This window comes from Bos taurus, chromosome 9 (assembly GCF_002263795.3).
Source record: "Bos taurus isolate L1 Dominette 01449 registration number 42190680 breed Hereford chromosome 9, ARS-UCD2.0, whole genome shotgun sequence".
In the NCBI taxonomy this organism is placed as follows: Eukaryota; Metazoa; Chordata; class Mammalia; order Artiodactyla; family Bovidae; genus Bos; species Bos taurus.
Window position 1 is genome coordinate 81,691,827 of NC_037336.1, and position 26,882 is coordinate 81,718,708.

Genomic DNA, 26,882 nt, shown 5'->3' on the forward strand with positions numbered 1-26,882 from the left:
TCTTCCACTCTGTAGGCAGACGCTTTTCTGAAATGCCGTGTAAAAACATTTGTTGTATAAGAAGCATTGCAGTAACAAGGAGAGTAGCTTAATGGTTTTTGCATGCTTCCTCTGCCAGCCACTGTTCAACTGTTTTAATATTACTTATTGACTCAAACATCCATGTATGTATATATACACATGGACACACACACATATGCATTTATTTATTTCTCACAACAACTGTATGAAAGTGGTGCTTTCGTTATTTGCATTTTACAGTGACAAAATCAAGGAACAGGGTGGTTAAGTAACTTACCCAATGTAGCACAGGTTGTGTGTGGCTCAACTGGAATTTAAATCCAAGCAGCTGTGCCGCAGTCCATACCATTACCCTGTAGTACTTCTCGGTGCTTAGTATTTAACTCCAGGCAAATAATAATCATGATAAGTCCATCCAGAGTTTTTTTATTACAAGAAAATCTAAAAACGATGTATGGTTGACCCTTGGACATTGCTAGTTTGAACTGTTCGAGCAGGGCCACTTATATACATGGCTATTTTCAATAGTAAATACTACAGTGCTACCTGACTGCGAGGTTGATTGAATCCCTACCTAAGGAGGAGCCATGGACATGGCAGGGCAGCTATACAATTATACTTGGATCAACTCTTGCCTTGCTCAGCGGTCAACTGTAATTTAAAAAATGGAACCTGGTTCTGTGGCATGGAACAAAATGGGCCTTTGTCTGGGATTTGGCTGTCTCTGTTTAAGTAGAGAGTTTAATTGTCTAGATGTTTCTGTGACCAACATCTTTGTGACTTCCTGAACTGTGTCCTGCGTTAGTGAGCACCCAGCAAGTGTGTCCATGGAATTTACTGTCTCTCGTCTGGAAACCTGTATCAACCGATCCCCGGAAGTCTGTGAGTGGCCTTTCTCAGTGCCCTGCAGATAACTTTGTGGGCCAGGAATTTATTTCAGCCACCAGAAACGTTGTTGTGACTTGTCATGTAGGGCTTCTATCTTTCCTTATTAGGTATCGGAAGTTAACGAAACTCAGAAATGTTTCCCACACAGAGACCCGTTAGGTGAGACTGATATTTCAGTACGCTGAGTGTTGGAGAAAAAGAAAAAGGATTTCATGGACCATTTTATGTCACTGCCTAGAGTGATGCTTGACATTTAGGGACTGGATACTTGTATAATGGATTAATACGTAGAATACGTATTAATGTAGGGAGTGTTTGATTTTGATTTTTTAGAAGGTGAATTCTGTTTAGATGTAGAGAGTGGCTTGCCTAGGAACTATTTTGGCTTGCCTAGGAACTCAAGGAATAATTTCCACATTTATGTAGCAAAGACACAAAGAAGGTAATTCTTAGTAATTCTTAAATTTGATGAGATTGGATCAATTATACTTACTTCAGTAGGCCATTAAATTGTCATGACCGCCAGGCAAATTTAAGATTAAATACTATAAATAGTATTTGTAAATGTTTTAGTATCTTCATCTTTATGCCTCAAGAGTAATTATTATAATTGATATAAGTATTATTGTTTGAATGAGAGCAAAATGATCCTCCCACTCTAATGATATGATAGAAAAGAGCAAAGAAATATATTTTTGAGATCCTCTGTTTTGAATGTTAGAGTTATTAAATATTCCTGGGTCAGAATCCGTGGAGCACAATATTAATACATATTTTGCTTTCAAGTTTGAAGTCACTTAATAGTAATTACCTTAATTTTTAACTTCATCTATCTTAGAAACACATAAAGGGTTTAAAGGAAATAAAGGAAAGAACCTATTATTACATTTCTTGTTTTCTGTCATCACTTAGTAACTTTTTGTGATACATTAAAGATATATCACAATGTTGGTAAAATATTTTCTGTGAGCTTCCATGACTTTCAGAGGCTTAATCAGATTGGCTTGTAAATGAAGTGTTTTGGGCAAAGGTTTGCAATGTTATGAATATGCTGAAAACCTTTACTTTCTTAGCCTGAGAAGTTTCTTCTTTCTTTTTGTTGGATTTTATAGGGGAATATTGACATCTAGATGTGAAATTCTTTCTAGTCCAAAAGTAAGGTATTGAGAAATTATGGGAAATGCTTTCTGTGTTTTAAAGCTTACAGTCAGTTCTTTGAGACAGTTAGCATCTGGGTTATAGGAACATCTTACATTGGGTGTTTTTTCTTTCAGTATCCTTGATACAGTTATAGAATTTTTTCTTTAGTAAATATGGGCTTTGAATTTCTGTGTTTATTTTAGCATACATTTTTCAGAGATAAAATTCATTTGAATTTATTTAATTTTTGTTAAGGCAATTTAGTATTTTCAGTACATACCAGTCAACCTGCATTGAGGTCCCCAAATAGCAGTTATAATTTGGCTGTATTGAATTACTAAGTGTAAATTTTCATATTTGAAGATAAAAGAAAGAGATGTAATGTTATACTGTAACCGTTTGTTGTTGTTCAGTTGCTAAGTCATGTCTGACTCTTTGTGACCCCGTGGACTGTAGCACACCAGGCTTTCCTGTCCTTCACCATCTCCCAGAGTTTGCTCAGACTCGTGTCCATTGAGTTGGTAGTGCCATCCAACCATCTCATCCTCTGTCATCCCCTTCTCCTCCTATAACTGTTAAATCTCGTTATGTATGCAGTCACTGTGTTGTACTGTAAGTATTGAATTCCACTTCTAAACTGGGCCCAGTCATGGAGAGAATGAGTAAAGCACAGTTAAGTCTGATGTGACAGGTATTACTATGCAAAGTCCGGTTTGACTCTAAAATATTCGGCAGGATTGTCTTTTAGAATTTGAGACTGCAAGAACCAGGTCTTACTTGCCTCCTACTGCCACGAGCAACCCATGCCCAGCTCTGGGGAAGCAGCCTTCCTGAAGATAAACTGAAGAAAGCAGAACGTGTGGTTAAAAGTGAAAGAGTCTGTATGTGCCTATTTTTGCTGTTGCTGTCATAGCACTGGAGTTAGAGCAAAATCCCCAAAAGGAATAAACTTACGTGGCCAAAGGAAAGTGGAGACAAGGTAGCTGTGTGTGGTTGAGGAAAATGATGGTAGACTGGTGGGGACTGCCCAGCGGCCCAGGGCAGGGTGTTGGCAGGCAGAGGTGGCCTGATGCACCTTCCAGACTTGGCAGGCACCTGGCTTAGAGTCACCAGTACTGTCAGAGGTAGGGTCAGGGGAAGTGGAGGGAGTTTGGGGCTAAAAACGGTGAACAGTATACTTTGTCTCTCGGGTCTTTCCCCCTTCATCCCCTCCCGCACAGGAGAACAGAGATTTATACATTTCACGGAGGATGGTGAGGTTCTGGTTTGACATCAGGAACATGAAGGGACATCAGAATTCTTGAAGCTATCCCAGCCCAAATCAGAGAATGCTTTTTTTGGGAGTATAGTATGAAAGTGTAAAAGTGTTAATCACTCAGTTGTCTCCAGCTCTTTGCGACCCCATGGACTGTAGCCTGCCAGGCTCCTCTGTCCATGGAATTCCCCAGGCAAGAATACTGGAGTGGTTGCCATTCTCTTCTCCTGGGGATCTTCCCCATCCAGGGATTGAACCTGGGTCTCCTGCATTGCAGACAGATTCTTTACCATTTGAGCCACTAAGGAAGCCCTTGGAGTACAGTGAAGTCACAGCATGGAATTGGATGACCTACTTTGAGCCCAGGATTTGGCAGGTGACACCCAAGCTCATAGAACTTGGGCGGTTGACTGCCTTGTTTTGAAATGTGAGAGGATGCCAGAAGTCAGATGTTGGAGGGGAGCCTCTGTCATTACAGCCACACCCGAACAACAGGAAAAAGGAATTTAGGGGAAACAGAGAAAAAGATACCTGATATTATATATCAGAGATTTGGGAAAATAATTGCATCTTTGAAACAAGAAAATGCTATAAAAATCAGATTCAGAGAATAAGAGATCTTGGAAATTGAAAGTATGACATTAGAAATTGGGAGAGTGAATGTAAGTTATATGGAAACTCTGTAAATCATGTCTGACAGTCAGAAAATAGTAGTGTAAGCATAGTATTTTTTTTTAAATGAATGTTTTATTTAATTTTTAATCTGGATCAGACCTCTTCAACATTATTTTTTTATTTAATATTGATTTATTCATTTGGGTGCATCGGGTCTTATTTGCGGCATGCGGGATCTTTTTGGTTGTGGCGTGTGGGATCTAGTTCCCTGATCAGGGATTGAACCTGGGCCCCCTGATTGGGAGTCTGGAGTCTTAGCGGTTGGACCACCAGGGAAGTCCCAAGCACAGTATTTAGAAATGGGTAAATGAATGTTAGAATAAATAGATAACAGATGAAAGGGGGCAGCCTCATGGAAGTAAAACTGAAGCAGGACTACTGCATTTTGTTGCAGTCCTATTTGATTTAAAAAACTATGTGCACGTATTACCTTGGTAAAAATGGAGAAGCATGTAATGAGAGATTTACTTCAGAAATCATTTTGTTGAAAAAAATTATGACAGGATAGGAAATGCGGCACAATATTACTTTTTGGCAATTCCGGAAGTAGTACGGTCCCCTAAATTTTTTTAGTCGCTATCTTTTTCCAGCACCCAACTTCTTGCCAAGTTAGGTATGGCTATCCTACCATTTTCTATACCTTCTGCCAGGCTTGGCAAGCTTTGTGGCTTTTGAAATCCTTTATTGTGCGTGTGAACTGCAAAGATGCAGATTATTTTGAGACAGGCTTCTCCTCACGTTACCACCACGAACTTTCCATATTGCCAGTGACGGTGGGAAGATTTTCTGTTAGACATTTCACAAGTTGCGGTTGTAATGGAATACAAATGTGAGGAATGGAACATTTTAAATGAACAGTGAGAGCCTGCAGACCTTCCAGCCGAAGTGGACTCTTTCCAGCATTTCCGGACTTAGAAACCATTTTTTAGAGTTAAACGGCTTCCTTCAGCGCTTCATTTGATAACTGTGAATGGCTGTTGTGAAAACATGGACCTCCACAGAACGTCAGAGCTGGAAGATGCTTTGAGGGGCCGTCTAGTCCACATCCGTTGCCTGATGATTGTTGAAATTCATTCAAGGACCCGGGAAATGACTTTCCCTGGGTTACACAGTGGCCCCAGACGCAATATTCTTTCTGCTTCTCTGGGTTGCCTGGACTGCAGGAAAATGTCTTGCTCACTTTCCTTCAAATCTCATTCTGTTCTTGATGGTTGTCTATGGATTTGTATCTGAGAAGAGACAGCTTTCCAGGAAATATTTGTATGTTTAAGGGTGGGGTCTGTGGACTTCTTGAAGGATTCTAAGTTTATATTTACTGTGCTGTGTGTTTTAATCACTCAGTTGTGTCCGACTCCTTGCGACCCCATGGACTGTAGCCCGCCAGGCTCCTTTGTCCATGGGAGTTTCCAGACAAGAATACTGGAGTGGGTTGCCATTCCCTTTCCAGGGGATCTTCCTGACCCAGGGATTGAACCTAGGTCTCCTGCATTGCAGGCTGATTCTTTTACTGTCTGAGCCACCAGGGAAGCCCAGGGGTTTTGTTAATTTCCTGAAAGAAATGCGACATACACCTGTGGATTAAAACAGGCAGATCTTGGGCTTGAAGTCTTCAGTTTTAGCACAAACAGAGATAGGGTGAGAGAGAGGGGAAACAAAAGGAGGGGGAAGAGAGTAGAGGTGTGAACACCAGTTCTTTCTTGTTATTTTCTTTTTGGTTTATGTGAAAGAAAAGCTGTGGTATTAAGTCGAGAGCAGTTTTTACAATGTGGCAGAGACCTGCTTGCTGCCATCAAGGTTTGTGCAAAATTGGGTGTTTGTACCTTCTCTGAACTTTTTCCCTCTGATCCAGCCCCTAAATGTTGTTCACTGGCCTTCTAACTCCATCTAGGCTTGGCATCTCCTGGGGCTCCTTTTTTATTGGAGTGTTGTGGGTATTAATGGTTGGCTGATTAAAGGAACTCACAGCAAGGGTGTTAATGATTACTCTTTACTTCTCCTGGAGGCTATGTGTCTATTCTCACAGAGCTGTTCCAGAAGCAAGATGGGGTGAACCTCAGTTGTTGCTATGGAAGCTCCTGATAGCAATTAGAATGTGGTATGTTTTGTAATCCTGAAACATGTAAGTGAAAGTCGCTCAGTTGTGTCTGACTCTTTGTGATCCCATGGGCCTATTGCAGGCAGATTCTTTACCAGCTGAGCCACAAAGGGAAGCCCAAGAATACTGGAGAAGGTAGCCTATCCCTTCTCCAGTGGATCTTCCTGACCCAGGAATCGAACCAGGGTCTCCTGGATTGCAGATGGATTCTTTACCAACTGAGCTATCAGGGAAGCCTTTGTAATCTTACCTGCCTAGTATCTGTGCTTTGCAAACCCCAGGGGCTTAGTGACCCAAAAATGAGTCTTTCTGGAAAAAATCTGGAGAAGTTTCATCATTATCAAGAATATGTTTAAAAAAAGGTGCTAACATCACTAATTATCAGGGAAATGCAAATCAGAACCAGAATGAGATATCATCTCACACCTGTTGGAATGACTGTTGTCAAAAATAACAAATAGTAAGTGTTGGCAATAATGTGGGGCAAAGGGAACCCTTCTGCACTGTTGGTGGGAATGCAAATTGGTACAGCCACTATGGAAAACAGTATAGAAGGTCCTCAAAAAATTAAAAATAGACCTACAATGTGATCTAGCAATTCCACTTCTGGGTATATATCCAAAGGAAATGAAATCTCTATCTCCAAGAGGTATCTGCACTCCCATGTTCTTTGTATTATTTTTGATAATAGCCAAGACACAGAAACAATTAAATGTCTACTGACACACAAAGAAGATGTAAATACACACACACACACACACACACACACACAAAATCCTGCCCCTTGTCACAACATGGGTAAACCTTGAAGGCATTATTCTAAGTGAAATAAGTCATACAAAGGGGGACGAGTGTTGCATGATTGGGGAGGGATAGATGGGTAAAGTTGTTTAAAAGCTACAAAAATAAATTCTAGTGATTTAATGTACAGTGGAGTGACTACAGTTAGCAATACTATATTGTATATTTGAAAGTTAGTGAGAGAGTAAATCTTAAAATTCTCATCACAAGAAAAAGAATTGTAATTATGTGTGGTGATGGATGTTAACTGATTTTCTTATTGTGGTAATCACTTTGTAGTACATACATATATCCATTATTTGTGTTGTGCACTTAAAACTAATATTATATGTCAGCTATATATCACAAAAATAGTATGTTGACGATATCAGTTGACTTGTACAGTAACTACTAAAACCTGTGAATGTGCTTTGAGAATTCCTTCTTTAAAAACTGTGTGTGTGCTTTGTCAGTTCAGTCCTGTCTGACTTTTTGTGACTCCATGGACTATAATTCTCCAGGTTCCTCTGTCCATGGGATTCTCCAGGCAAAAATATTGGAGTGGGTTGCCATTTCTTCCTCCAGGGGATCTTCCAGAGTGAGGGATCGAACCCGTGTCTCTTACGTCTCCTGCATTGACAGGCAGGTTCTTTACCACTAGTGCCACCTGTTTAAAAGTTATTTTATACTAAAACTATTGAAATACTTATTTTTATTTATCATAAAAAATAACTTCTTGGTTTAATAATTCTGCTAATTTTAAATTGTCTTTCTTTTGGAAATGTTTTATTCATTTCCCCAGTGAGTAAATATATGTTCAACCCATTGAAAACCGAATATAAGTGTTTCCTGGGAATTCCCCAGTAGTCCAGTGGTTAAGACTCCATGCTTTCACTACCTAGGGTGAGGTTCAGTCTCTACTTGAGTAATTATCTTGCAGGCTGTGTGGTGTGGCCAAAACCAAAACCGAACAAAAAAAAGAAGTGTTTCTCAGTACATCAAATGATTAAATCTTTTGATAATGATAGAGATTAGGATTTTTATTGTTTATCATCACATCCTTTCCTGTTTTACCTCTGGACTCCTTTGGCAGTTAGGTGAATCAAGGCAGATGTTTTTAAATGCATATAGAATAAAATATTTGGCATTACAAAGAAAAACAATTCATATTGAAATTCAGTTACAAAATGCTGAACAAACCTGTGATAGAGTAATTTTTTTATATTAATGCATTGGAATGACAAGTTCCAACAGTGGATACGGGAACTTTTATTCTAGTCTAGTCTGGTCTGTTCTGAAGTGATTATGAGCCAAATGACTTTCAGCTATAATGTGATGGGAAAATGGCTGTGATTTTTGTTGGTGATCCTGCCAAAGATACTCCTAAGAGTGTGTTTTGTGATCTAACTTCTTAGTAGGAGATGCAAATTTCTGTTACAAGTGGGTTGAAGAGTCTAGGGCCACACCACCCTGAACGCGCCTGATCTCGTCTGATCTTGAAAGCAAAGCAGGGTTGGGCTTGGTTAGTACTTGGATGGAAGAAGTGGGTGAGGATATCTCATTATTTTTTTCCCTGTCCGAGTTCAGGGACCCTTGGCGTTGTAATCACCTTGGATGATGGTGATTATTTAAGATGAACATCTATTTCCTTAGAGCTTTGGCAGTGATAGCAATATGTCATGAAAAGTATGTTTTTTAACTTAATTTTTATTGGAGTATAGTTGATTTACATGTTTCTGCTGTGCAGCAAAGTGAATCAGTTAAATGTATATATATGTCCACTCCTTTTTCAATTCTTTTCCCATACAGTCATTACAGAGTATTGAATAGAGTTCCCTGGGCTATACAGCAGGTCCTATTTCATATATAGTAGTGTGTATATGTCAATCCAAGTCTCCCAATTTATCTCTTCCCCCCACGGTTCTCCTTGGTAACATAAGTTTGGTTTCTACATCTGTGACTCTTTTTCTGTTTTGTAAGAAAGTTCATTTGTACCAATTTTTTAGATTCCACCTATAAGCTGTATCATACGATATTCATGTTGAGTATTTTTACAGGGACAACAGTTTGAATGGGAATAACTCTTCGCTGAGTGCCCCCTAGGCTGGGCACTGTACTGGCCGTGGTCAACAAAACCGATGAACACACAGTGATGTGCCCAGCCTTTGCAGAGTGTAGACTAGGAGAAGAAGCAGACACCACGCTGCAGAATATACAGAGTAGTGTGATTGCCTAGGGCATAGGAATGTCCTGCAATGCTGTGATAGTGTGTCACCAGGGGGCTTCACTGGACCTGGGAGGGCTCTAGTGGTGGGAAGGCCTCCTTAAGGAAGCCACATTTAAGTTGATGCTGGGGTGTTGTCTGAGGGTGGAACTTGGTCCATGGAAAACCTGAATGAGGGCAGTGATTGGGAACGAAGTGAGCTGAGACTGTGTGGTGAGCTTGGCAAAAAGATGCAGTTTGTATTTCACTCGGTAATGTTTTTACTTCTGGTTGAAGAGGCCGAGTTTACCTTTTAGCTTGATGGCATGTATTATTTAGTGTATTAATGGCTCGACCTCTAAAAGCTTTAGAAATTCGTTTGGAGTATATAGGTTGAAAAATTGATTATAAAATTTATGAGAACCAGCTTTCTTGAGAGAGCTGGACCCTTAACATTTTTTATCATTTAATTCCTAAACGTTATTCTTCACCCATGTTTTCATTTGGCACAAATGTAAGAAAAGCCTAAAGAGAATTGAGGAGGCGCTACGCTCCTTCGTGTTTGTAAAGATACACACCTTCCTTACCTGGCTAGTCCTGGGCAAATAAGTGTTGTTCACTCTTCTGGGTTTTAAGGCAACAGGCTCCACAGCCTGGCAGAGGCTCAGACGGAGCAGAAGGGGATTGGGCTGAGCACAGGGCAGGAATGCAACCATTCTGGTCAGGCCAGTTGGGGAGGGACTCTTCTCCCCACAGTTCCCACACTGTTTGGCCCTCATTTAAAATTTGACTCCAGCAAAGCACACTCTCCAGCCGAGGGGTACACACATCTTTGTGACTTCAGGAAACATGCACAGTTGGCTTGTGAACCTTAACTACTTTTGGAGGACACGCTGAGCCATCAGGAAATGGAAGTGACATCCGCTTCTACACATGGGGACGATGGAGGGTCACAGGCAGGTAAAGAACTTACAATGGCCCTTAAACTTTTGTGCATTGCTTGTAGAAAGGAAACCTCAGCAGGACTCATTAAGCCAAGAATTAGTGTAAAAATGACCGAGTAACAGATTCTAAATCATTTTGTCCCATGGGTGACCTTGGAATTTTTTGACCACCATTTTCTTGTAAAAATATTATGAAAGAAGTTAGTTTACAGTATTTTGGAAACAGGATTTGCTCTGCTTGCTAGTGCTGTAGACCTTCCAGGGCAGAACAGAACTGCTCAGCCCTTGAGCCTAATACCAAACCTGGCACTTTACGCATGCTTGTTGATGCGGATGGACTGGAGTCTGTATCTAATGACACTCTGAAAATTATCCATCATTTGTCTGTGATGCCAGGAGATTTGTCCCAAAGTGTTTGTTGTATGGAAATCATAAAGGGATAGAAATCTCCACCCCCCCCATCCCCAGACTATAAATGGGTTAATCAGCTAAAACTGTGGCGTGGTGCTATTCCAAAGCTCCAAGGCTGAGTAATGAATTGGCATGAGCAGCCATCCTGTGTTCGCTTCATTTGGCCATTCCTCTCTCGATTTGTTCGCTGACTCACTCTTCATTTATTGCATGTCTGCTGGTGCCGAATTCCATGATAGACTGTTGAGAAACAGAGACAAATAAAGCAAGACCTGTGCTTAGTGGCTTTTGAAGAATGACCCAGGGCCAGTTGCTAAGGAGCGTAATAGTGGGGAGTACTAGGGGTGGTGGGACCATGGACTAGGGGGGATTCATTTCTGGAGTTTGACTCTTCTTTGGAGAGTCAGGTGATGTTTTCCAGAGGAGGCATCTGCGAGATGGCAGAGGAGAGTGAGGAAGACAGGGATTCCAGGCTGAAGGGAAAGTGTGTGTCAGGGCATAGGCATGTTGGGTGAATTATGTGGTGAGATGCTGTTTCTGTAGTTATTAATGAGTCTCTTCTGTCGCTGCCCATTGCCTCAGCCGCGGCCAGCTTGCAGGTCCGGAAACAGCCTCTGTACAGGCTCTTTCCTACGCCTGGATACCTTCCCCAGCTCTTGGCTAGCCCCTTTGACTATAATTGGGTGATGGATTAAATTGCACCTTTTCCGAGATGCCCATCCTGACTACCCGTCTGAAGTAGATTCGTCCTGTTATTCCTACCATCCATCCTGTTGCTTGCTTCAGCTCACTTGTCACAATGCTGATTGCTTGTTTACTTTGTTGCTGAGAGGTCCCCAGACTGTCATCTCCATCAGGGCGTTCCATGTTTACTGGTGTGTCCATAGTGCTTTGCACAACGCCTGACCCGTAGGGATGATAGATCCTTATAGATGAGGGAATGAATGGATGAAGGAATGAATGAAAAGGCCTCACTTGAAAACCAAAGACATTTTTTTTTATTGTCCTTTTGTTTATTTTTTAAACATTTTAAAATTTATTTATTTTTAACTGAAGGATGATTGCTTTACAATATCTTGTTGGTTTCTGCCCTACATAAATATGAATCAGCCATAGGTATACATATGTCCCCTCCCTCTTGAATGTCCCTCCCACCTTCCGCCCCACCCCACCCCTCTAGGTTGTCTCAGAGCCCCGGTTGGAGCTCCCTGAGTCATGCAGCAAATTCCCCCTGGCTCTCTATCTTACGTATGGTCATGTGTATGTTTGCATGCTACTCTCTCGGTTCACCCCACCTTCTCTTTCCCCCCATTGTGCCCACAAGTCTGTTCTGTGTCTGTCTCCACTGCTGCCCTGCAGATAGGTTCATCAGCACTATCTTTCTAGATTCCATATATATGCGTTAGTATACGATATTTGTTTTTCTCTTTCTGACTTACTTCATTCTGTATGACAGACTCTAGGTTCATCAAACACATTCTTAATGGACTTGCAATTCCAGTTTATTCCTTGAAGTTTGAGGTAGTTCTTAACTAGGCATTTAGTATCTCAGTGAAGAATTTTGTTCAAGACCTTTGGGTGTTACCTTGAGGTAAAAGAAAGTGGGAATTTCCTCTGGATCTTGGAAGGAGTGATGTGAAAAAAAAATCTAAGGATTCTTTAAATTGAATATACAAGGGTGAGAGAAATTCTATTCAGAATGCTTAAGTTATAAACAGAAGAGAAATTTGTGAATTTAAAGAAAGCTGAATGAACTGCATTATTAAATCAAGTCATTCTTTATACTCATTTTATAAAAATATTTATTATAATGCATTTCTATTTGTACTGCTTAGTTCTCTAACTTGTCCTGATAATTTCAGTGATTTACTCTTATCTATGCTCTGAAATCTTATTTTTATAATTAATATCATTATTTAAACCCTTATATAAATCAGTGGTGTTCTCATATTAGTAATTATTCTTTTTATTTAAAACAGTATTCATAAACATTCCCCATCACTTGCATTGCTATTTCCCTCCACTTTTTCTTCAGTTCTTAGAGTCAGTAAAATGGCTTCAATTCCACTTCATCTTACCCACACTCATATTTTCTTATACATGTCACATATAGCACAAGATATTTTCCATGACATACCGTCAGCAGATTATTTTCATCATATTGAAAGATTACGCAACAACATTTATTTTGTAAGTTCTATAGTGATGGCAGGTGGAAACTGCTACGTGAAATGGCACTCTGCGTGAAAGGAAAATCCGAAAGTGAATTGCTTCAATGGTTATCATTGTTTTCCCCATTTGTTCTCCTCCAAATGAGAATGCCCGTGCAGATCTGTTAATCCCAAGGGGCGGCAGACAGGGCTTCTCGGCTTTAGTCAGTGGCTGGGTGATTGGCACCTCCTGATATGTTTCATTATTGATATCTCTTTCCCTGGCTTCTGATCCCAGCTTTTTGTTCCCTTCTTGGAGAAATGGGGAAAAATACATTTATATACTATTTTGAAAGTGAGATTTTGGTTATCGCTCTTTGTGAAGGCAACATCTTATTTACCTGTTGGTTTCATTCATTCATCCAGTAAATGTTTGCTGCCCACGTACTCCATACCAGGCACTGTGGTGGTCACCAGGCACTAAAAAATGACTTACGGTTACCAACATTTAAATTATTTTACAGTGTTTCGGAAGAGGATAATGTGAAAGAAGTCTTATGTCAGCAGAGAAATATTTTGTGGTCTGCCTGGTAATTTTTTTTTTTTCCCAAATTGCTACTGGCTAGAAAATGATGATGGCTTGCACTTCTGACAGCGCTGCTAATGTTGGGTTTCTGTGCCTGGGCCTTTGTGTGGTGCAGACAAGAGGCGTTTGGAGACGCTTAATTTCACCGGAACGCTGCACCTGTTGCTGGCTAATCTTGCATACAAAATCCAGAACCTCGAGTCACTTGCTTTCATTTCCTTTTCCTGCCCCCTCTTTCCGGCGTGGAGGGGCTCAGTTTAGTAACTCAGATGAAGAGTAACCACCTTGTTCCTTCGGGACTACGGTTTTAATGCCCTGGGGAGTGGAAGTGTCGGGGGCCTTTTGTCATTCTCTTGCAGAAAGGCTCACCTCTGACTGGCCTCAAGATTCTGCAGCTTGTATTTGTGCCAGAGTTTGGGACTGCGATGGGGGTGGAGCCGGCTACCTGATACCTGGGACCTGACTGCTGTTGAGGAACATGCATTTCCTTTTGGTTTCATTTGGTTTTTGGCTGTGACTTTGAGGAAGAGAGGAAGTATTATATAGTATTATTTACCCTCTTAGAAACAACTTTGAAACCTCTGGGCTTCATGATGGTTCAGGCAGTGCTGTTGACAGCCAGTGAGCTGCTTCTCGAAGGCTCACAATGGGATGGGAGGAAATACTTGGGGGCAGGGAGTTGCTTCTGAGGTTCAGAACACCCACGGCATGAATTTGGTGTCATGAATGGAGAAGGAAACGGCAACCCACTCCAGTATTCTTGACCCGAGAATCCCATGAACAGAGGAGCCTGGCAGGCTGCAGTCCATGTGGTCGCAAAGAGTTGGACACAACTGAGCGAGTACCACTAACTTGGTGTTATGAAACCTTAGTTACCTCATTTTTTAAAAGAGAGGCTGAGATACTGACACAGCTAAACCTGTAAGAATTTTGCAGGCATCCATGAAAATAAATGTGAAAGGACTCTGACGTTCAGAGGTCCCTAAAATTGGTCACTTTTTACTGACCGAATTATAGACTGAGGTTCCAATAGAAACATGAGTCGTTCCAACCCTCTACTGAATTGGCAGCCTCAGGGAAGTTATTTTTAGTGTCAGGTTCCTCATTTAAAACCAGGTTTGTTCTATTGGCTCCATTTTTAAATCTTTTTATAGATAGACGGATTTACTCGTGAACATTATCTGGAGGAGAGAGATTTTATGGAAATGAAGTGGCACGTAAGTGGTCCCAACCTGCAAACTGTGGAAGAACTTGCTTCCTGTCAGGGGCAGCCCTGGAGTACGGGCCTGGCTCTCTTCTCCTCTTCTTTCTGGATCGCTGTTTTCTCTTTTGTACCTTCTGGTGCTGTTTCCGAGCTCCACCCTGCCGTCTTCCTCCCTGTTCTCTGTCACTCCTTAGATGCTCTAATCATAGGCTGTTTGTGCATTTCTTGCCTCTGTCGTGTTCACTCCCACCTCGTTTGGCAGCCCCTGCCCTCTCCTTTCCCCTTTTGCAGGCCCCAGCCTGTGTTGGGGCTGATCCCAGAGGGAGTGACAGCAGGCACCACACATTCCCTCTGCAGTTGCCTCACTTTGCCGGGCCTGGGAACTGGTTCTTGTCTGCACCGCATGAAACAGGAGTAGGCGCTAAGTCAACAAATCAATTAGCTGACTGACTGCATGGGTCCAAGGCTCAGGCACCTTGTTTATAAGTCGCATGGCTCATAAGTTCTGGGCTGACAACCATTACTTGCATTCTCTGTTCCTCACCTGGTTATTGGATTTCCCAGGTGGTGCTAGTGGTAAAGAAAGAATCCGCTGGTCAATGCAGGAGACACAAGAGACCCAGGTTCAATTCCTGGGTCGGGAAGATCCCCTGGAGAAGGAAATGGCAACCCTCTCCAGTATTCTTGCCTGGAGAGTCCCTTGGACAAAGGAGCCTGGAAGGCTGTATAGGGTCGCAAAGAGTTGGACCCGACTGAAGCAACATAGCATGCACCTCGATATCTCTTGGCAGCTACGTCATCCTAGAAATCCTGAAACAGATTTAAAATACCCAAGGTCAGTTCTTTGGCATAGGTTCTGCCTCATTATTACCTGGATCCTTCATTTTTTCCCCACTCCCAGCCCTCAGCAGGTGATTATGTCTCATTCCCACATGGGAGTGGGGTGGGTGTGCCGTGAGTAGGCAGGACTATCTTTGTGTAGTATCAGCTGCAGGCTGAATATACAGATGACTCATGCAAGTTAATACCCTTGTCTAATGAGTGGCCCACAGCTTCAGATTTGCATAAGGGCCTAAGAGCTCCACAGGAAACACTGAATTGAGATTGTCACTGCAGGTGACCAAAGGACAAACTGTTATGAGTGACATGTCCAGCTTCACAGGGTGTTGTGCCCTATGGGAGTGAGAAATGGAGTATTTCCTGCTGTGTCAATAAACTAGGATGTCACAGTCATCAGCGATTCCAGCCCTCAAGGGCAACTAAGAAGGAGAAGAATACCTGTGATCTGGCAGCCACTGGGCTGCAGCCACTCCCTCTGGTGAGCACTGAGAAAAAAAAATACTGAGTACTGGCCCCAGGTAGCTGAGATGCATATGAAAGGAAAGATTTCAGTGAGCTCAGACTCTTGCATCTTCCCATACATAGAAAAGCACTAAATTCCTTAACTTGAGATAATCTGGTTTTCTTTAATTCACAAAAATACTTTTGTTGTTCAGACTACCTGCCCTTTGTTGTAAATTTCTATATAACCTGACTCCTCCCTCTGCAACCTCCGAGCAGTTCTCTTGGGGGTCACTTGAGATGCTGTCTCCTGGCCTTGAAGTCCTAAAAATTCACACCGAATATAACACACCTCTCAACTTTTAGGTTGTGACTGCTTTTTAAGTCACTAGGATACTTAAGTCAGCTCTCCCACTAGATGTTTTTACAGCTAACAACAAAAAATAATCCCCACACTTCTTTTTTCATACTTTTCCATGAAGCTGGAGGGTTCTGGAACCTTCTGGAAACTAGAGAGGTTTTCCTCACAGTGACAGCAGATGCACTTCACGAAAACTCACTGGCTGATCTTTGCTCCACAGCCCAGCAGGTTGCAAATGATATTGCCTCTATCTTTACAGCACTTTTATTTCCAAATGTATCCTTCCTTTTTACATTCCTGAAAGCACCCTTCTTGGTCACAGTTCTCTGATCCCTTTCTGGAATGCTGTGGTCTGCCCCAGAGCAGAGTCTGCCCCAGAACTGCTATTTTTGATTTTGTTCATGTCATAGACTGTGGTACCTCCTTTCTGCATCAGATGGCCTTGTTGTGGAAGCTCTGTGGGTGTGAGAGATGCCCAGGGTTCCTCTCACTATCCTGGTTCACTCTTATTTTTGTTCTGATGTCTTCCACATCAGCTTGTGTCTAGTCTTTCAGTAAATGCTCATTTACTAAGTCCTTACAACATTTCAGGCTCCGATACTAAAGGATGACAATACAAAGGTAAATGAAAAATGACAATGTCTATTTTTTGCCTGATTGATAGAAACGGAACATGTAGAAAATTCAGGAAAAATACTCCCTTCCTTTCTTGTTTGGTAGTGTTTTAAAAGTCCACTTTTTAAAGCATCTGAGTTTTATTTGTCTCTTCATGTCTCCTTAAATACCTGTTCCTGCTCCCTGAAGAACCCTGGTGATAACCTCCTTCCTTCTGCTAGAGTGAGGTGTTTGCCACATGAGTGGTTGTCCCAGGAACCCCTGTCTTGAGCGGCAGGCACTACAGGATTCTACCAGGTCCCTGGCAGAGTGGATCCTGGCTTTTACAGAGTGGTGGCATCACTTGATGTCCATGCAGTGTCGGCCTTTTCTACCATGACTGCTGTCAGCCACGTATATCTCACCTCGGTCGGATCACAGCAGTTGTCACTTCTGTTTGGAAGTAACTTAACACTGCCAGTGAAAATCCTGCCATGTGTGCATGTACACAGTGACACACACAGTCTGCTGTGAGAGGAAGACAGCCCTGGGAGGGAAGCCTCCTCCCCTCTCTTGGTGTAGGGAGAAGCAGGTATATACCGACCACTTCTCTTTACCCCCATCATTATGGGATTCAGTGGTACTATTCTTTATCTCTTACTCTTATTGCTTTTGTGCACTTTTCCTGAGATAATTGTAAGAAAGGTTATAATTTATCTTCAAATACAATATCTAGGAACTTTTACCATTCTGTGTCTATTTGCACATTAGAAAATAAAACCAAAATACTTAAAATATGATTTCTTTCCTCTTTCATTGGTGTATGTTCCTTAAAGTCTGCATCAGAGATAAGTCTCTTTGTGGTTGGGGATAAATTCTGAGCTCTTTGGTGGTGGGGATTTTTGTTTAGCTCTCTCTAACATAATTTTGCTGGTTATAATATCATTCACTTCCATTAATATACTAATATGGAAACAAAGACATGGTTTCAGATTTTATTTATATCTTTGTGCTTTGGAAAAACAATCTCATGAGAACTCACTCAGCCCATTAAATACCATCTTTGACGTTGCTTTTTTGGGTTTGCTTGTTTTTAGAAAAGTTTTTCTGGCTTTTGCTCTTTGTATTTGGAACAGTAGCATAGCAATTATTTTTAGACATGTGTTGTTAAAATCATGTGAAAAATCCTTTTCATGTCAACATATGGGATTTTATTAGTAATCTTTAATGTGATCAAGAGCTAAGGTAGAATTTCCTAGCTAGAAAAGAATGAGTTAAAAAAATATTCCCATATTTCTTTGATGGTTGGAGAAGCTACATTCTATATTTTCAGTTTGATGAAAATATTCAAGAGACTGAATTAGATTGGCGGCATCTTGAGGACAGAGATTACACCTTTTTCACTTCTGTTTTCTTCTTGGGTGTAGCACTGTTATAGTCAAAAGGGTTGGCTTAGATGGTGGAGAGCCTTGTAAACTAAACTTCATAAGATTAGACTCCAACCTCCTTTTTTTTGCATGGGAAATCTCGAAGGATTTTGAAGCTAGAGAGCTGCAAGTAATTTACAAAGGTCACCCTGGAGACTCTGGGAGGGTTGATTGGAGTGAAGAGAGCCTGGAGGCAGAGGTAACACTGGAGGTGAAAGAGGATGTGGTGTGAGGGTGGGTGGGCGACACATGAAGCCACAGATTTCATTGGTAGAGGTCCACACGCTCTCATTTGCAGTTATAATAGTTAAAATGAACTCTGAAAACAGAAAGGTTTTTGTAATTCATTTGATAGTAAAACCTGAGCTTGACCTGAGCTCATTTTTTGGGCAATTTGACCAGAAGTGTTGGGATGCTTTTGAAATCTTTCCTTATCACACTTACCTCCTAAAACACACATATTTACTGCAGAAGTATTAGTGTATTTGATTGGGGGAAATTATCCTACATCTCGCTGTTTTTGTCTTGTGTGCTGTGCTAAGTCGCTTCAGTCGTGTCTGACTCTATGAGATACTATGGACTGTAGCCTTCCAGGTTCCCCTGTCTGTGGGATTCTCCAGGTACGATTACTGAAGTGGGTTGCCATTTCCTTCTCCAGAGGATCTTTCTGATCCAGGGATGGAACCCCTGTCTCTTATGTCTCCTGCATTGGCAGGCAGGTTCTTTACCACTAGCTCCTCCAGTGGAATGCATAGCCTATGTAACTTTTCTCAGGTGGGAAAAGCTCTGATTTGGCAGCTCCTCTATGTTCTAAGGGTTCTGAACAAGGAATTGTGAGACTCAGTTTGACCTGTGTTTACAAGATGAGGCTGGTAAGACCCTCAGATTAGTTGTGGAGAGAATTGTGGAGGAAATAAGCATTTCTAGACTGGAACACTCAATGGTTAATAATGAAACCACCTCATCAACATGAAAGAAAATAGGACTTTTGGTGGGGGGATCAGAAACATTCATTAGAGAGTGAATGAAAGGATGTGTTTTTGAAGTGTTGCTTGTGTGCAGGTCCTGGGATTCAATCATGAAACTGAAAAAGGGAACAACTAGGGACATTTAAATAAGATCTGTGGAGTAGTTCATTGTATTGCATCAGTGCTAATTTTCTGGTTTTGACAGAAGTACTCTGGTTCTGTAAGATGGTAACATTTGGGGAAGCTGGATGAAGGGACTATGAAAACCCTGTACAATTTTTTTTTTACAACTTTTTGGGTAAGTCTAAAATTATTTCAAGTTGTAAAAATTGAGGAAATAGTTGCTTTAGCCAGCCTTAGATAGCAAGAAGTGGTATCATCCATGCTCCCTTTAAGCAGAGAATATCTGTTAGCAGGAGTATGGTTTTCTTAGAGATTTTGAACTCTAAAAATGCAGGTTGAGTAGACTTCCAGGTTTCTATCCCTCCTCATTTTTTTTTTTAAAGCTGACCTTGTTTTAGCAGAAGACGATTAATTGAAAAACTTTTGATCCAAGAAAAAGCCTTGATCCTAGTTACAACATGAAACTGTGTCTGGACGGTTCATGGGAAGCGTTGTCACTTAGGTTCCCTCACTTTTCGTCTCTCTTGTGTTGGAGGGTGTGGTTTATTTCTGGCTTTTGTCTGCTGCTCTGCAGGTGTAGGTGTAGGTTCATTGGTTAGAATGGAAAGTTGTCATAAGATGTTCAAAACCCAGAGGTTTGCAGAGGAAATGAAGAAAATGTCTGCCTTTAATGGTCCAGGTTGGCTGTGCTGATGTGCCTGGCGTGTGTCTCTCCGGTGGAAGGAGGGTTTGTCTTGAATCCCTCTGCTTCACTGTCTCACTTCCACACCCCCTTCTATAGTCTCAGCTGATGCGGTCTGTAATTCTCTCTGCAGTCTACTCTTTTCCTTCCTTTTGGGTGAGACTAGACCTAGGCTGGCAGCCAGTAGCCATTGAGCTATAATAGAGCTAGTGGTATGTACAAAATTTGATTACTGCTGTCAACACCAGATTGAATAAGAAAGTGCATACCCTAGACAGATACTTGGGACATAAATGGTCTATTGATTTCACGAGAACTAGAAATGAGGCCACCGTGTAATCTAGCAGAAGAAGGGGTCAGTAGGTAGACATTACAGAACAGTTTGTAAAAGTGCCCTTCTTTTAGACTTTTTTTGGAAGAACTTTCAGATAACCTTGATAAACTGATTGTTGCTTCTGATTTTCTTCACCGTCAAGTATTTACAGAAACTCCAACGTGGCCTTTGTACTTGTTGTTTTCGTTCACTGGTTTGCCATTCCTGTGTAAAATCTGATTTAGAAATTGTACTGGGTGATGTAAGCCGCATTTGCTCCTGAACTCTGATGACATTTCCACTTAGCTTAATATGAATGTTTTAGAAATTTCCCACAATGGAAAGTTCTATTTGACATAGGAAAGTTCAGCGGTCAGCTTCATAGTCAGCTGTATGCCAAGAAATAACGAAAACAGTGGATTGCATAGTGCAGCCTTGGGACATGGAAAATTTCTTAGAAGATGAATGAATCATATTATTAATACATCTTGTGGGGCCTGAGGCCTTATACTGAAAAACAGGGGGAAAGTTGTTATTTTTTTAAAGCTTGTAGCCTTTTTGTATTTTCTTTCTTGTGTTTTATGTAGACTTTATTCTTTTTAATTTTTTAAGGCATTAAAAATAATTTAAAATAGAATGTTTTAGGAATAAGATAATTCATTTCATTGTACATGAATTTTTTCAAACATCAGAAATCTGAAAAAAATGAACATCTCTTTGAATGAGTTAGATTAGATAAAGACTTCAAATTAGAAAAGATGATAATCCCTCAAGTTAGATTGGATTATATGTTTTGAATTTTGGATTAGATAATCTCTTTGAATTTTATTGGATAATCCCTTTGAATTAGAATAATTACTATCCTCTCAATATCACATTTTTTAGAGAAAAGGGAAAAACATCGGTAGTGTCTAGAATCCTGACTTGTTCCTCTTGGCTTCCTTAAAATTTTGTAATAACCTTAATCTTAAATCAAATCTTGTCTAAAATTTCTTCCTATAAATAATTATGGTTATTCACTTATAAAAGGCTGCTTTATTTGAGACTGTTTCTATTTAGAAAGAAGACAAATACAGAAAGACATGTGGAAACAACTGATTTAGAATTTAGTAAGTTTTCATAAGCAGCCCTTGGGTAGGGGAAGATAAACCAACTGCTTTAGCAGCCTCTTGCTTAGAGATGTAATTTGAACACCAGCAGTATTTAGATGGTATGTTATACCAGATTAAAATGTTGAAATATATTTTTGTATTTGGGCTTCGACAACCATCAGGGAAATGTATATCAAGCCCTGATGATATGTCACTTTACACTCACTAGGGTGGCTATAATAAAAAAAATAAAATAAAAACTAGATAAAAACAGGTGTTGGTGAGGATAGAGAGAATTTTATCCTTCATGTACTGCTAGTGAAGGAATGGAAGATGGTGCAGCTACTTTGGAAAGCTGTCTGGCAGTTCTTCCAAAGGTTAACTGTAGAATCCTATTATATGATCCAGTAATGCTACTCCTGGGTATTTATACTCAAGAGAAATAAAAACATATGTTGATATAAAAATTTGTATATGAATGCTCATAGCAGTATTATTCATGTTAGCTGAAAGGTAAAGACAACCCAAATGTCTGCCAATTGATAAGTGAATCAATAAAATGTAGGATATTCATACAAGGAAGATTATTCAGCGGTAAAACAAAATGATATGCTGACATACTACAGCATGAATGAAACTTTGAAAACATTATGCTAAGTAAAACAAGTCAGTCATAAAGGACTACATATTCTATGATTTCATTTATGTGAAATGCTCAGGAGAGGCAAATCTAAAGTGATTGAAATTAGATTTTCATGGTTGACTAGAATTGGGGGCAGTGCAGAGAGAAGATGGAGCTTGAGTGCTTTTCGGGGTGATGAAAATGTTCTAAAATTGATTGTGTGATGAATACATAACTCTGTGAATATACTAATAACCACTGAATTATATACTTTAAATGTGTTAATTGCATGCTGTGTGAATTATATCTAAATAAAGCTGTTACAAAAAAAAAAAAAAATCCGGCTTTGACCATGTGACCTAATCTATAGCATTGTGCTTTTCACTCTTTCACTACAATCCCACGAGACAGGTGAGGTCTCTACTCTCATTTTACAGGTTTGGATATTGAGGCTTAGAGAGGGTGTTTTGCCAGGCATATGGTTTCTAGTCTAGAAAATAGAGATAAGAAGAGAGTGGGGCAAGGACTGACTGTATCTCAGCCAGTAGCAGGAAGAGAGATGCCTTCTGATTTAAATCTCTGTGTATCCTGACAAGAGAACCTAAGTTATGAAAATCTTTGCTTATAAGTCGAAAGTTTCTGTTTTGAAGCAGGAGAGAAAAAAAGAGTTAAACAGGAATAAAGAAGCCCATGAGGCAATATGGGTCATGATTTTCCTTGCTGTTGTGTGTGTGTGGATGATATCTGTATGTTGTTGTTGTGTTGCTAAGTTGTGTCCAGCTCTTTTGCAACCCCATGGACTGTAGCCCATCAGGCTCCTCTGTCCATGGGGTTTTCTGGGCAAGAATACTAGAGTGGGCTGCCATTTTCTTCTCCCTGGGATCTTCCCGACCCAGGGATTGAACTCGTGACTCCAGCATTGATTCTTTACCACTGAGCCACCTGACGTCTGTGTTCTGTGATAATAAAAGAGCGAGGCAAATACACAAGATAGAACAGGCTGGAAAATATGAGTCAAAACTGTTACCTCTGATCTTATGATTCTGTGTGGTTGAATGTATTTTTTTCCATAATAGCGATCTCTAAGGAATGAAGAAGAAATTCTTTTGAGTTCCATTTTTCCCAAGGTGTATATGCATATTGAAGTGAAATAACAAGTTCAATTTATGCTTTGAAGTAGAGTTAATATATAACCAAACTCTCCGGTCCAGTTGTATACCCAGGGCAAACGCCTCTATTTATATGCATGTGGGTAAGGAGGTGGGTGGAGGTGTCCTTATCAGCTGACGCTGTCAAAAACAGGAAGCAAAGTTATAATCTCTTTGTAGTGGATCAGAAACATTCAAAGGCCCTCCTTTGTGACAATTAAAAGAACAGTGACAGAAAATGACCTAAGGAATTTTCACTAACTGCGAAGTGTAACATCCTGTCTGGTATTTAGAGGAGATTCAGTTAGGTTTTAGTCAGATCCTCTCATGGGAAAAATAAAAGCCACGGCGAAACAGGACATCCCAGTGTGCAGTTCGCAGGCTGCTTCTGTTAAAATCCACTTCCTCTGCATCTTTTTCCTCGTCACTTAAGCAAATGTAGGTGATGAGCGGCCCGGCGGCCACCGCGTTTCGTTGGAAAAAGTACAGATTTGATGTGCCAGGACACGCAGCTCGCCAGTCTGGCAAGCATTTACCAGGTAAGTTTGTCAGCTTGCCTGACTCCCTGCCCTCCCTCCCGTGAGGTTTTGAAAAGAGGATGTCAGCAAAGGCAGGGCTCTCTCAGTCACTTACTGAACCCAGTGTGTTAAGTAACAGAGCCGCTGGAGGCAGGACCAAGCTGGGGATGGGAACACCCCGGCAAGTTCTTCCTGATGTCGCATCTGTTGTAGAGTCTGAGGAGTCGAGACCAGCATTGTGGGGTTTCATCTTTTCTTCAGAATGCGATGATTTTCCAGTTCTTGGCTTCTTGGAAAAAAAGTACACAAGGAACCATATATTTATTGTGACAAACGTGCTTCGTGTATTTTCGAACTAGCTTATTATGCGTTGACTATTTTCTGTCCTATAGAGAAAGTTTCCTTTGTGCGGTTGTGTAGTGATAGTGTTTATTGTACTTGATTTACTGTGCTGACTAAAAATGTATTTTACTTTTAAAAGTGATTCAGAGCCGATTAAGGGGAGAATCAGACATTGTACTTTTGGGCGGATTGTAAATGGAGGGGTTTTGTGTTTAGGCTGTCTTGTACAGAAGAACTCAGACTCGAAACTTCATGTTAGATGTGATCATGCACTTTTCTGTCGCTGGAGTTTACTTCCAGGGGGACCTAGATTTGTTGATTAGTTCTAATGTCCATATCTTGTTTAATCTATATATTCATGTTCTGGTCCAATAAGCTTTCTGAGAAAAAAAATAAAACACTCAAGTGATGTGTAATATTTGACCTTACATATCATGTTTGAATGTTGTTAGTATGGAACAACTTTTAGACTGGCTAGAATTTTTTTAAAAATGGCTTTCTTTCTTTTGGAGTTACTCTTTCCCTCTAGTTTTCCTTCCTAACTCCATGTGAATGTGGTGGTAAATGCTGGGAGGCATCCTCTCCCTGGAGTGAATTCTCAACTAGAATGATTGGAGGAGCCCATGTTTTCTTAGCAAATTTGGCTTCTTGGCCAAGTGTTATAAGAGATCAGCATGCTATAATTCACTTTGTTGGCTGTTACTTTTCTCTCTTATTTAAAGAACTGTGTGGTCTCAACAGAAAATTAAAATATCTGTCAGAAACCTGAATTAAAACCTCAGGTATAAGAGCAGCATTGCAGCTTGTAGTCTTTCAAATATCTCTCTTGACTTTCACTTAATTCTCTTCCTTTTCCCAGCACGAATAATCCTCATCGCCTGCTAGTCTGCACAGTAATATCTTGCTACCAAGGGTCTCAGAAATAGGAAGATAATTAGAAAAAAAAATTCAAATAAACTTTTAAATAATAAGCACACTTTTATATGGGTAGGCTTCAGCTTTAAATATGAATTCTCATTCATTCAGATAGCATTATTTCCTACCCTGTGATCAGTCCAAAGGCTTCGCTGCTGCTGCGAAGTCGCTTCAGTCGCGTCCGACTCTGTGCGACCCCTGAGACGGCAGCCCACCAGGCTCCCCTGTCCCTGGGATTCTCCAGGCAAGAACACTGGAGTGGGTTGCCATTTCCTTCCCCAATGCATGAAAGTGAAAAGTCAAAGTGAAGTCGATCAGTCGTGTCCGACTCTTAGCGACTCCATGGACTGCAGCCCACCAGGCTCCTCCATCCATGGGATTTTCCAGGCAAGAGTACTGGAATGGGTTGCCATTTCCTTCTCCAGTGCATGAAAGTGAAAAGTGAAAGTGAAGTCGCTCAGTCGTGTCTGACTCTGAGCGACCCCATAGACTGCAGCCCACCAGGCTCCTCCATCCATGGGATTTTCCAGGCAAGAGTACTGGAGTGGGGTGCCATTATAAAGCATTAAAAAATATATATATATATTTTAGGGCACATTATTTTAATAAAAATAGAAGATTAGTGTGTATATGATTTGCAAGGGCCTAGGTTCTTTTCTTATTGGCTGTTATTAATTTACTATTTTATTATATCTACAGGATAGCTCTCTTATATCTTATAAGATATCTTATATATATATATCTTATATCTTATATATCTTATATCTTATAAGATATCTCTTATATCTACAGGATAGTGATTTTGTAAATAAAGGTATAAAAAAGTACATGTTTATGGATGGCATATTCCATTGCAATATGTAGCTATTTTTGATCTTCAAGCAGTCTCCATAATAGATTAAACTTTGGGGTGAATCCTTTATTTACAGACCTCAAGGAAGGTGGAAAGAGTGAAACCATAAGTGTTTTGCATTAAACTGTTGATGTTACTGGGGTTGAGGTTTCAAATGACTTTTGCAGAACCTAAAAGGAGTAATAAAACAAGTAATAAAATGGAATAAATTGAAATAGATATTTGTTGAAAATAAGCCTTTCAGTGTTATTTTTGAAACTGCCCATCCTTTTGCCCTGTGTTATCTTCTAAAATGTGCAACTCTAATTTAGTGTGTTTGCCTCTCAGTAAGTTGAAACCTGATTATCTGTATCTATCTATCTTTGGTATAGAATCATTACATTTTAAAATATTTAAAATATTTCCTTTTCCTTTTCTTAATCTTGATGTCTGTGTACAAATGCCCAAATGTTAACAAATAATCTAATTGAAGGAGAATAAGTTTAATAAAAAAAGGCTTGAAGGTGTGAAATAAAAAATTACTTGGAGTTGTAGGCAGCTACCGATGCACAGATAGTTTAGGTCTGCTCAGGAAGCCACTTCTGGGAGGCCTCGCTTTTCTTGCCATCCTTCCTGCTTTCTCTTCAGGCTGACAGAACTCTGTGTCAGTCGTTTTGAATGGGTTCACATATTCTCAACCTTGGCTGCACGTTAGAATCACCAGCGTGCTGGAGCCCCACACCTGGAATCCTGATATAATGAGACTGAGGCCTTGACTCTAACTGTTCAAAAGCTGGCCAAGTGATTCTGATGGGGATTCAAGATGGAAGCATATGGGGGAGTGTATGGTTCCCTGTTAGACTGAAAGCTCCAGAAGGGCAAGAAGGAAGCTTATGCTGTCCTTCCATACTCAACTCATGCGGAGTCTCAGGTTCTGCTTGAGGAATGGGTGGATGAACAAATTCCTCTGAGCTGGATGAGGCTATATGAGGACCGGACCTCCTGGTTTGAGCTGATGGAGAAGAGTGTGTTACATGAGACTGTGGTCTGTCTGAAGATGGCTGTCATTGGGAAGAAGCTCTTGGAAGATCACTGGGGAATAGGCCAACTCGGAGTGCACTGAACAGACGACTCTGAAGAGACAGAGCTCCTAGATGGTAGTGTCTTCATGAAGCAAGGCAAGTGGAGAACTTTGGAATAAGAATGTCATCAGGGGCTGGGGTGTCTGTGTCTGTCTGAATATGGAGGTGGGGCCCGTTGTGGACACTACAGGGAGGTTCTGGGTGCCAGGGTTAGTTTTAAAGGAAGAAGTG

At 40.7% G+C, this 26,882-nt stretch overlaps 1 protein-coding gene across 10 annotated transcripts in view; it reads left to right on the top strand.

Moving 5' to 3' along the window:
- UTRN (utrophin) overlaps positions 1-26,882 on the top strand; it is a 556,684-nt gene that overhangs the window by 40,173 nt on the left and 489,629 nt on the right. For 4 of the 10 annotated variants that reach the window (XM_005211003.5, XM_010808645.4, XM_010808646.4 and 1 more), the window contains exon 1: positions 23,386-23,501. The exons of 5 other annotated variants lie outside the window; for them this stretch is intronic. In XM_005211003.5, coding sequence (XP_005211060.1) covers positions 23,408-23,501 — 94 coding nt within the window. In that variant the 5' untranslated portion in view covers positions 23,386-23,407. Of the gene's footprint in view, positions 1-9,851; positions 10,018-23,385; positions 23,502-26,882 lie in introns of those variants that run through there. One more of the 10 variants, XM_010808647.4, reaches the window with a different exon arrangement.